Below are 12,181 nucleotides of genomic sequence, written 5' to 3'. Positions count from 1 at the left end.
TCCTGCTCTTTGTCACTTGACTGTGATTGTTATGAACCTCCTGTTTGACTACAACCCTTGTTCTACATGGACCATCATCTGGAACAGAACATTGTCCAATTAATTCTTGCGTAGTCTTGCTGACAATTTAATCTCTTAGAAGGTAAAGAAAGCAACAAGGGACTCTACTACTCTGGATTTATACCTGACCAACAGCAAAGAACTGGTTGATATGCCTTCAGATAAAGTGTTCATGCCATCTTGGAGTTCACAAGAGCAAGGGATGTGAAAACTGAAGCTAGTCAGATGTGTACCCTGTGCTTTAAGTGAGTGAGAGCAGTTCCAAGAGCGATAATCAAAGCCATTTCTGATTTAGTTCAATTGGAATTTTACTTCAGAATCACACAAATCTGACAGAAGATAAAAAAAAACAGCCTAGAACAGTGTGATAAGCTATGATGAGATTAATGGCATGATTATCGTTTATAGTAGAGCTCGATTAATGGAGCTCCCATATTGCAATGAGAGTTTGTCATATATTTGTAGGTTTCTTTTTAAAAGCAACTTAGGTATTTTTTAATACAGTTATGGTTGATAACTGTATTTCAACTGGGCGTGCTGCTTTCTACTCCAGTTCCAAAACTATAATTTCCTGATCTCTTCTCATATTTTGTTAAGGAAAAAGGTGTATTGTTAAAATAGTACGAGACCCATACTTATATAAGAACAAAAGATTTGACACACGAAAGCTCATACCAAAATAAAAACTTAGTTGGTCTTTAAGGTGCTACTGAAGGAATTTTTTTTATTTTACTTCGATCCAGACCAACACGGCTACCTACCTGTAAAAAGATTTGACAGTATTGCCAATCAAATAAACAGTGTTTAAATAATTTCAGGATTGCAAGGACTGATGAAAAATACTGCCAGTTTAAAAACGGAACAGTATTTATGTACTTATTCTATTATTAAAATAAACTTGGCCCTAGTTGTGTGTTCGCAGTGTCCTCGGACAGGTCAACATTAAAATATATATGTAATGGGTATTTGGTGTGCTTTGAAATCAGTTCTGTATCTATAGCTGGAGTATACAGTACAGATTGATTCCAGATTCACAGGGTCACAGAGATCAGTTGGGTTTTAAAAAGCTGCCAGCTCACTGGTAGAAACTATTCTTAAAATGGGGTTTTAATTTGTAAAAAAGAACATAAAATAGTCCTGCTGGAACAGTCCAGATTTTGTTAAACATCCTGCTTCCAACAGGATGCCTCAAGGAAGCCTGTAAACTGCGTATGAAGGTGAGCACTCCCCTATGGTTGCCTCTCAGGCAACTGCTTGTTAGGGGTGATATTGCCTCTTAATGGGGAGGTTTCATTTAGCTCCCATGGATCTCTCTTCCATGAATTTGTCTCATCACCTTGTAAATCAAGGGTAACTAATGGTTCAAGCACATTTTCTGGCTCTCCCAGACTACTTTGATTTCAGTAGAAGCAGTGAAAACTTTTTTTTAAGTACACACAGGACTGCGGTGGGCATAGTAAAGGGGATTTATGTTTCCCCCATCCACAGTCATCGGTTAAACTATTTTCTGTGTGTGTGTGCACACGTGTACATGGCAGTGTGTTCTGACCACATCCACCACTGGTATGTGGTCCTACATGGTTGACCCTGGGTGACTGCAGTCCTGGTGCCAAAAGGAGGATTAGCCACTCCTGTTTTAAAGCAATCCATGCTGGTGAGCGTCTGGTGAGCGTCACCATCTTTCATGGCAGCTGTTTCTTTCTTTTGTGCTATATAAAGAGGTACTTTTATTTTTATCTGCAAAAAAACTTTGCAAAATCATTGCAGGAGATCATGTGCCCCGTACAGGGCCCCAATAGAGCAGGTGGTTCTGCTAAATTGTGAACCACCTGAAAGAGTCTCCTGCTGCTGTTTTCTATAGATGCAATAGAGGCGGTGTAGAAAGTCTTCTTCGCCGTTGCTACCGCCACTTGGTAGGCTCGACAATGAACTCTAACCCATGTCTGGTCAGCTTCAGAATGAGTTATCCGCCAGCGGCGCTCTAGCGATTGTTTCATTGCCCTCAGATCTGTGGAAAACCATGGGGCTGTCCGGGCTCCATGCAATCGGAGAGGGCACTTCAGAGCCAAACAGTCAATAGCCCTGGCTAACTCCACATTCCAGCGGGCCACCAGGGAATCAGCTGGAACGCCATCAACATGGGATAAAGCACTCTCTGGAAACCTTTTGGATCAATTAAGTGGCGGGGGCGGACCATCCGAATCAGTCCCACCTCCCTGCAGAGGGGAAGGATCGCAGAAAAGTCCAGTTGCACCAGGAAGTGTTCTGACCATGGCACTTCCTTAGTTTTGCTTTTACTTAGTGTCAGATCACCAACCCCAGGTCCAAAGCATGGTGTTTTACATGGTTCGTCATCTGCTCCATTTAGTAAGGAAGAAATGTGGGTTACAAATGTTAATAGAATTAGAGGAATAAGTAATTCCTGGTATGGAGTTTCTTTTATTTCTGGCACAGACTGGGTTAAAAGTTTCAATGGTGTTTATCGATCATGACTCCCAAAATCTTTTTTGGTTAGTCACCAACAGTTCAGTGTATATGTGAGCTTGCAAATTCTTTTGCCCCGATATGCATCACTTGCTTTAAATGACAAGCTCCCAACAGTATGAAAGTTATTGGGATAATCAGTTTTGTCCTTGAAGTAAATAAATGCTTGAGGAGAATGTAATAGTATATCATTTTCCTCTCTTTGGGTAAACTATAATTATTTTGATTGAGGAAAGCATTCTATCAAAATAAAGCTACTTATGCCCAGAAGAATCAGTAAGGTAAAGCCTTGGGAAAGCAGTAAACCCTAGTAATCTGAAGAGCAAAACTGGCAAGAATTGCTGGGCATGACTGGTTCAGACATTGGGGATCAGAGATTACCCCCCTGTGCTGGAAGAATACTTGGTCATAGAATGGAATCATAGATAGTTCGAGCTGTGGCATATATAATACAGTCTGCCATCTTACCCTGATGGGAGAGGAGAAGAACAATCTGATAAACTTCCCCCACTCAGCTCCCAGTGGTGGTCCCTCTCTCTTCTAACTGCCACCATAGGAACTTCTTACCCTGAAGAGAGGAGGGAAAAATAAGTTGCAACTTCCAAGTAAACAGTCATATTTCAATTTTATGGTCAATTTTTGGGGACAGGACGTAATACTGTTGCAACAATCTTAGGTAAACCATTCTGTGGGGACTCTGAACAGGTGCATATAACTACTTTCAATAAATAAATATAATCATCACGACTTGCAATGTCATGTGATGCCAGATGGTGAATCTCATGACATTAAATGATATAAATATTCCAGAGTTGGTGCCTATCCTTAATCTTGACAGCATTACTGGGATACAAGTTTATTAACCAGAATTATTAGAAGGAAAATGTGTATATGTTATTTTTAAAATATATTTTTATTCATCAATATAATAATGCACCAGAACAAAAGAAAATTTGAACTATTGTGTTTTTACTTTTGCTCCTTACCGGTTAATCTGCTAAAGGTTTTTCACCTACTCATTAAAGCTTACTGCCCTCATAGATACCAATATTTTGACTCCCTTGCATAATTGGCAACAAAATAATGCATGAAGGCTTTAAAAATTGAATCTGTTTAGTAAAAGGTCTTGCCATGACAAATTAAGTTACGGATATTTTGAGAACAAAAAGGTTTAACATCGAAGTACATTGCAAAGATTTCATATTTGTCCTTACCGGTAAATTAGATTTCAGTATTAGACCTTCTGTTAAGAATTAGCTAAAATAAATGTGTGAAAGGTTAGAGAAAAGCTTCAGACAAAAAAGTGGTGAAAAAATAGTTTTTAAAAATCACTTTCAACTGTAATGTTGCTTGTCTCAATAAACATTGATATACCATGTTATAATTAAACCATTGCCATAACGTAACAATTCTTTTTTGTATGTAATTGAAATCCATTTGCTTCTGGGCTGAGAGACCGGAAGCTGATTACTAAAGTAAATAGCAACATTTCACCACAGTTTGATGTAATATGACACATAATGAAACAGTAAATTTGAAATACTGGGTCTATAAATATATGGACTTTTCCTTAGCTATCTGAGGCTATCAAAAACACATTATTCAGAGTTGCCTAAGAGCCCAGAAGAAATTGTGAATTGGCTAGTCCTTCTAAATCCCTCAAATGGTCTTAAAAAGAACTTGTGGGCTGTGGGGTGGTGAAGAAAGATAAATAATAAACAATAACACTAGTTTAACATGATAAGAGTTGTCCTCTTTATTTTTGTAATGTAGTTGAGGCACACTGGTGGTCAGAAACTAAAAACAAAGAACTCAAAATGGCTCAATAGAGCACTTGAGTGTGACTGGTGAGGGAAGGCATGGCTTTCTGAGAATCCCAAGGGCCAAACAGAGAGCCTTAGAGGGCTGCATTTGGTGTCCCCATGCTTGAGGTATCTCATCCCTTGCTTAGATAAACAAATATGAATTGACAAAGGACTTCTCTGCCCAATTCTAAGTTTCATCCCATGGTATGTATTATTAACCGTCATATAATTCAATAATAAAGCATTCCAGAATTGACAGCCCGCTATAAGTCTTCAGAATTGTTTGGGAAGGTTACTTCCCTTCTCCCCCCAACCCCCCTCCCTCAAAATCAAACCAACAACTGTTACAGATTCAAAATGTAGGGTTGTTTTGTAGGACAGAGAAGGGGGAAAAGAGCCACCACTGTTTGTATTCTTACTCTTGCTGCTTTCCCATTAGTACTGATGCAAAAAATTGCCCTGGGATATTTAGGGAATGGTAGAGACATACTTGTCTCACACAATACAGCTGTAGTTGTTTGTGTTGCAACAGTTTTTGCAGGGACTTGGATCTCTATCTGGATTTGACCCTTTATCAGAAGTCAAAATATTTGCTTCTTTGAAATTTTTATACTGTACAGTATAGGGAAATCAGTTAATACAGTGAGATTATACCATTCCCAAAAGTATTCAACATTTAAGTCAATATGGTTTTGTTCATTTCTCTTCACATGTTCTAATTAAACCTAAGGAGATTCTGTGGATCATGACCATAATCTGAAAATTCCCTAAAGGCAAGCAAAGTATTGCTTTTCTAATATGGAAAGTGAATAGTATTTGAGGCATAATTCTTTTTCATTGACATTTCCAGTGAGTAGGATTTTGCCCTTTCAATAGTCCAGTTGTTGACTTTTGTGAGCCCTAAAACTGGTTATTGAATAATGAGTATAACACTTTGGCCATTTCACTGTCATTAAAATATTACTAGAAATCTCTGTGTTCTAGCATGCTGTAACATCAATATACTGTAATATGAATGGGTCTTAAGGAAAAATAATTTTGATTGCCACTGATTACCGTTAAACACATACCTGCTTCAAGGAAATTCTCTTTTATTTCATGTCACCATCTTTTTAAATATAACTTTTATGCTGCATCTAAATGACACTGTAAACATGGTTGGATAGTCATCTGTCATGGATGCTTTAACTGAGATTCCTGTATTGCAGCGGGACCCTTGAGGTCCCTTCCAACTCTACAATTCTATGATTCTAAATAATTATATTCCAGTGTTTTCTCACAACCTATTCTAGATCTGTTTTGTGGTCCATGTTAAAAAGAAAATTGAATTGAATTTTGGTCCTAGTATGGATATGTCAAGTGCTATTGAGACATATTAGGGAACGGATTCTATTAATTACATATTTTCTTTGCAGGTTCTGCCCTTTGGTTTCTGCCCTTTAATGGCATGTCCTTTAGTGGCAGCAGTTGCCTGGGTGGTCCCACACAACTCAAAACAATAAAATAATTCAACAATCAAAACTTAGAACATAAACTATAACAATAAGGAACAATCAGCAATGTTTTCCATTAGTAATGCCACTGCTGCACACAGCAGTAAGCAATAAAAGAGAAGAATTGCAAGCAGTAGGCAATTAACATTGGAAGGAACCTTTGCTGAATGGAACATTTCATAAATAGAATAGAATTGTGGTGGAGAACCTGCAGCCCAAAGGCTGTATACATCCCCCAGCCTAATTTCCCAAGGGTCGTCAGGAATGCTAGCTTCACACACCTCTGCAAGTTTCCTTTTTTGGGGGGAGGGGGATAAATATATTGGTTACCTTTCCACACTACTTGGTCAGTGTTCAGATGGCAGCAATGGCAGCAATGCACATGCAGAAGAGCCTTGGCCATGGAGAATTTGTACTATGTTATGCTATAACTAAATCTTCCATTTAAGTTTATTGAGGGGAAGTATTTATATATATTTGCAGATTTATAAACCTATTCACAGCCAAAAGCTATCAGAGCAGTGTAGAATAAGATAAAATTAAGCCTTTGCACCCTGAATGCTTCTCAGGTGTTTGCATTTTTTCCTCGTTTCCTTGAGATTTTCAATTTTGGAGTTTAATGTATGCTTTACATTTTCAATATTATGTATTTTATATTGCTGCAAGCCACTTTGAAACCAAATGGTGAAATGCTGGATATAATAAATGAATAAAGAAATGTAAATGGGTTAAAATAGAAAAGAAATCAGTTTCTTAGCAGCACTAAATGACTATAGCATGGGTAGGCAAACTAAGGCTCAGGGCCTGGATCCGGCCCAATCACCTTCTAAATCCAGCCCATGGACGGTTCAGGAATCAGTGTGTTTTTACATGAGTAGAATGTGTGCTTTTATTTAAAATGCATCTCTGGGTTATTTGTAGGGCATAGGAATTTGTTCATTTTTTCCCTTCAAAATATAGTCCAGCCCCCCACAAGGACAGTGGACCAGCTCCCTGCTGAAAAAGTTTGCTGGCCCCTGGACTATAGCATGGAAGCAACCACACCCTGTTCCTTTATTTGTGAACTCATCAAAATTTTATTGGTATGGCTAACAGGAGGCTATGGTAAACAGTGAATTGTGGCCTATGGTAAACAATGGGCAGATGTATCTTATGTTACATCTTCTTGACTTTAACTCACTGTGCTTTTAAAAACATTTTTTCCCAGTTTGCACCGCATTCTGATGGATTTACAAAATCAGCAGCTAAGCCAACTCTCTGAATGGTTAGCTAAAACAGAAGAAAGAACAAAAAGGATAGAGTCAGAGCCCTTGGGACCCGATTTGGAGGACTTAAAGCGCCAGATAGAAGAGCATAAGGTAAGCAAAGTCAATAAATTTCTTGAGTCCATTTGTTTCAAGGGGATACAGTATGTAAATTAAATATATATATTTGAGAAAATGCCAACATAGTATTCTTGGGAAATTGAAACATTTAATAAAAGGTGAATTCAGATTGAATCTGAACAAAACCTTCAGAACATGACACAGAAATTCTGGATTTTCTATTAATAAGACCAGGATTCTCATCATTTTGTTCTTTCTTTCACACAGCCATTATTCACAGAATAAAAAGTGGGCTGGGGTGCTAAGGGGAAAGGGAATTTCAATATACTATTTACTGGAAAACACAATAATAACATTTCAGATTTTATTATTCCCCCGGTTTCTTTTGCTATCTCGTACTTTCCTTCTAGAGTCCTCCAGTTGCAAATCGACACTATTAGTTATCATAATTGGGATTTCTAATCTCATTAGCAGTGCTGGGATTCTGAGCATGCAGCCCCCGAGCACTGTAAAGTATTCTAACTGAGTGCCTGCCTTTGTATTGGAAAAGATGTGGAATGTTTTTGAAAAATGAATTTAATTATAAAAACAACGAGCTAGCACACAGTGAACAAAAGACTTTAGTATGGCTGTCTTTTTTGTTGTTGTTAGCTTCTGCTATACGTAAAGACTGCAAGCCTAAGCCTATATCCAGTTTGAGTGAATGGGTTTACTTTGGTTGACAGCTTGATTCCTCCTATAAATAAAATACATAAAACATTATAAATGAATGCAACTTACATTTCATGACTAATTAAAATAGAATGACAATTAATATACTATTATTCATAAAGAGGCTGGGAAGTTGTTGATTTTCAAACTCAGTCTGATTAACATATTGAACATGTAAACAAATCAATTTTGGTTCAGGGCTTATGATTGCAGGATACTGAATTGTGTAACCTGTATATATGTTGTTGCAAACCATTTTAAGTGTCATGAGATTAAGTTATTCTTTCTTTCTGGTGAAGGATGGTGCCACTGCCATTATTTCCTTGGCATAAGTCATTTCTTAGACAGTATCAAATATGGTACATGATATTACAAAACAATATATGTTGACAGTGTTCTCTTGAATACATCAAGCTACCATAATCTTGCATCCCATCCAACATACTGGTTTCCTCTGTATGTGCTGAATTTTGCAAGAATGAATTCTGTTGTACAAATTCCACTTTCCTCTCCCAACAGCATAGCTGCCAAGTTTTCCCTTTTCTCGCGAGGAAGCCTATTCAGCATAATGGAATTTCCCTTAAAAAAAGGGATAACTTGGCAGCTATGCCCAACAGGAGCAATGATGGAGATTGGACAAAAATAGAGTTTGGAAAGTTACCTTAGAGCAGTCCTGCTTTTTCTTATATCCTTTGGATTCTTTTGTTGCATTTCATAATTTAATTTTTAATCTGTCATGAAAAACATTCTATCCCCTAGATCAGGCACCCCCAAACTTCGGCCCTCCAGATGTTTTGGACTACAGTTCCCGTCTTCCCCGACCACTGGTCCTGTTAGCTAGGGATCATGGGAGTTGTAGGCCAAAACATCTGGAGGGCCGCAGTTTGGGGATGCCTGCCCTAGATAGAAAGTGAAGAGCTACTGTAGGAAAGAGACCAATTTTCTTGGTCCTGGTACACTTTATTATTTAATTATGTGTTTATTTACCATTTTGGGGCTGTGATTCTTTGATTTTAGTCCCAGAGAAAAATAATGAAATTGATTATAATACCTAAAGCATTGATTATATCCCCTTTATCCAAGCCTTCGAAACCTGTGAAAGGTCCCAGGACTTTTAGGTTTGATTCACACCTTGCCCCCCTGCCCGCAATTGGATAAAAGAGCTGAGCAATGGTGAGGCAAAGTTCTACATCTTAGCTGATGAAAAGCATCAAAGGAAGCTCCTCAGAAGTCAATACAGTATAACATTTAATACCAGACTCATGAGTGCTAATAAAAAAAAGCATTCCCACCAGAGAAAGAGGCAAGTCCACACACTCTGTTTAAGGGAAACATTATTATTGCACTCTGAAAGAGACAGCTAGAAGATCTTCATAGCCAAGCACAACAGTAATTGTAATGTTTGTAGTATAATGTTGTGTGTGTTTACTCAAAGGTGTCAGGGACTGGCAGGACACAGATGAGTGCAGAGGGAAGTGGGGCTGGAGTCCGACTCCGGAGAGGGGGTCAATGAATTGTGGAGAACGGTACTAGGTAGGAGGCAAGAAGCAGAGGCAGCTTCAGAGCTAGGAGGTGGAGCACAGGATCAGTCAGAAGAAGAGGAGGAAGAGGCAAGTCATGCAAATGTAGGGTTGGGTGCATCCCCACCCCTCCTGTACCACTGTCTCCCAGAACCAGGAGGGGATTGAAGAGGGATGATCAGAGGAAGCTTTCCACATAGGTATTGTCTCTGGCTACATGCATACAGCCCATTGAGGGAAGGTACATAAACTTGTGGAAGGGGACTTGTCTCCTGTTGCTGCAACTGCTCCATAGAGCACAGACCTGGGAATAGCTGCCTAGATGCTAGACTGGTGGGGAGGGGTATTCAGAGCCATAGAAATGACTGTAAATGCCAACTTTGACAATAAAGATTTAACTATCTGGTGTGTGCATTCCTTTGGCTGGGGAGTGCCCTTGACAAAAGGTGGGTCCTATTGAGTTAATTGGGGCTTATTCCCAGGTAAGTGTGTACAGGATTGCAACTATATTGCCTAGTAAAAATATTTAGGATTGCATATCTTGAAGGTTTGTGAAAATGTGGAATATATTGGGTGATACCCAACATTCCCGGAACTTTATGGTCTCCTCCCCTATGCAGCCTCCCTCTCTGCATGCTCAAAATCAGAGGAAACCCTCTGGAAAGATGCGGGGGCAAGAGGGAGAGAGGAAACAGAAGTGCTGTGGCACTGTAAAAGCATACATTTCTGCTAGCTCTGTTCACAGTATTGACCCCCCTCCCACTTCTAGTCTTCTTCAAAGTATGTAAGGATTTGTGTGTGTGGTTTTCCCCTCCCTTTTTTGTCTTAGGCCATTCAAGAAGCCTTGGAGCAGGAACAAGTCAAGGTTAATTCCCTCACACATATGGTTGTTGTAGTAGATGAAGCTAGTGGAGACAAAGCTACAGCTGCATTAGAACAACAACTTCAGGTAATTATTAAAGTCGTATGTTTGTGATAAATAGCATCACACATTCTACAGGAAACGGTTCTGTTGTGATAAGAACTTGTCATAAATTAAAGTAATGAATTGTTACCGTTTTTTCTTACATCATGAACTTGAGTGTCTATAAAAATCTTCATTTTTAAAAAGTGTATATAGCATGTTGACTGAGTAACTATTTCCTTTCTTTCCCATCTATGCCTTCAACATATTGGAGACATTTCTCTCTGTATGGCAGCCTGAAGGGTGAAGGGCGAATATAAGTGAAGGTGGAATTGATCTCACTAGAAATGCTAATGTTCCAGGAAGAACTCTTAACTCATCCCCTCCCTCACACACTCATCCCCTCCCTCCCTTACAAAATTTATATGCTGCTTGATTATAATAATAAATAATAAAAAAGTGATTTTAATAAAACCTCTATGAAATTTACAAGAAATATTATCAATAAAAAGTGAAAAGCAAGCAATTTATAACATTTAAAGCATAATTAGAATTAACAGTAAACTAAAAAGTGCTAAAAGCACACCAATATATATGTGCCTGAATAGGCTTACCTAAACAAAAATGTTTAAAGCAGGCTCTTAGAAAGAGTACATCGAAGGTACCTACTTCATGTCAATATTACTTAAGGGAATATTTTATTATTATTTGATGTTGCCAAAGATTACTTCAAAAGCCCCTAATATTTAATTGTTCTGCTACTCGCAGTTGTAATTCTTACCAATGTTGTTATTCGATCAGTCTGATTGTTTCAACACTTTGCATCTTGTCAAACAGTTGATTTGTGTTTCGGAGCAGTGCAATTCTTGCTTCTCTTTGAAGTCATGCTAATTTTCAAGCAGACTTTGTCATCTTGTTTTGATTTGGTGTAGCATATGAAGCCTCTTCCAGCATGCAAATTGGGCATTATTGTATCAAAAGAAGTGCCAAGTCTGGGTGTCCTTTAATCGTTTCGCTTGGTGCTGGCTTCTAGTTTAAGGGAACACAGTTCTAAAGAGAGATCACAGACCTTGTGTGGAGCTCTTGCAACTGCTAACAAAGAATACTTTTGTTTTTTTATTATAAAGTGAAGTTGACTCAAGTATATATATATATATATATATATATATATATATATATATATATACCGGTGTGGGTGTGGGTGGGTGTACGCTCTCACACGCACACCTTTTTCAGAGGAGTGTGCAATATATAGACATAAATTGTCATAGTATTAAAATAAGGGCAAATAAATGCATTCCAATGGACAGTAGTAAGGAAACATGAGGCGTAGCATGCCACTGTAGTATATCTGGGAAGCATGCAAAGCAGGTATATCACTTGAATTTTTTTAAAACTTGATGTAGAGTCAAGAGATTCCACACCTCCTTCTCCTCCTGCCCTCACCTCTGCTGCTTCACTGTCTCCCAGGACCAGAAGCAGATTGAAGTGGGAGGAGCAGAAGGTTACACTAAGGTGGAGTCTTCGCCTGCTTGTGTGCAGCTCGACTGGAGGAGATACATAAGCTGAGGTTGGGGGCGTGCCTCTCGGCTGCAGTAACTGCCTCATCGGGTGCAAACCTAGGAGTAGCTGAGAGATGCAGACTAATGGGCATGCCTTTTCAAGACTTGTACTTTTGACAATAAAGAATTAATGCCTCACTTTGCGCATTTTTGTCTGACAGCATTATGACAGTATACTTTATAACTGGTAGCTGAATACAGTGGTACCTTGGGTTACAAATGCTTTGGGTTACAAACACTTTGGGTTACAAACTCTGCTAACCTGGAAGTAGTACCTCAGGTTAAGAACTTTGTCCCAGGATGAGAGTGGAAATTGT

At 38.7% G+C, this 12,181-nt stretch overlaps 1 protein-coding gene across 15 annotated transcripts in view; it reads left to right on the top strand.

Moving 5' to 3' along the window:
• DMD (dystrophin) overlaps positions 1-12,181 on the top strand; it is a 1,006,777-nt gene that overhangs the window by 372,747 nt on the left and 621,849 nt on the right. For all 15 annotated transcript variants that reach the window (XM_035114386.3, XM_035114388.3, XM_035114384.3 and 12 more), the window contains 2 exons: positions 7,050-7,200; positions 10,228-10,347. In XM_035114386.3, the coding sequence (XP_034970277.3) occupies positions 7,050-7,200; positions 10,228-10,347 (271 nt within the window). The remainder of the gene's footprint in view (positions 1-7,049; positions 7,201-10,227; positions 10,348-12,181) is intronic.

The sequence above is a fragment of the Zootoca vivipara genome, chromosome 4 (assembly GCF_965207765.1).
Source record: "Zootoca vivipara chromosome 4, rZooViv2.hap1.1, whole genome shotgun sequence".
NCBI lineage: Eukaryota > Metazoa > Chordata > Lepidosauria > Squamata > Lacertidae > Zootoca > Zootoca vivipara.
The sequence above is the reverse complement of the archived record's forward strand: the minus strand, read 5'-3'. Positions and strand labels throughout refer to the sequence as shown.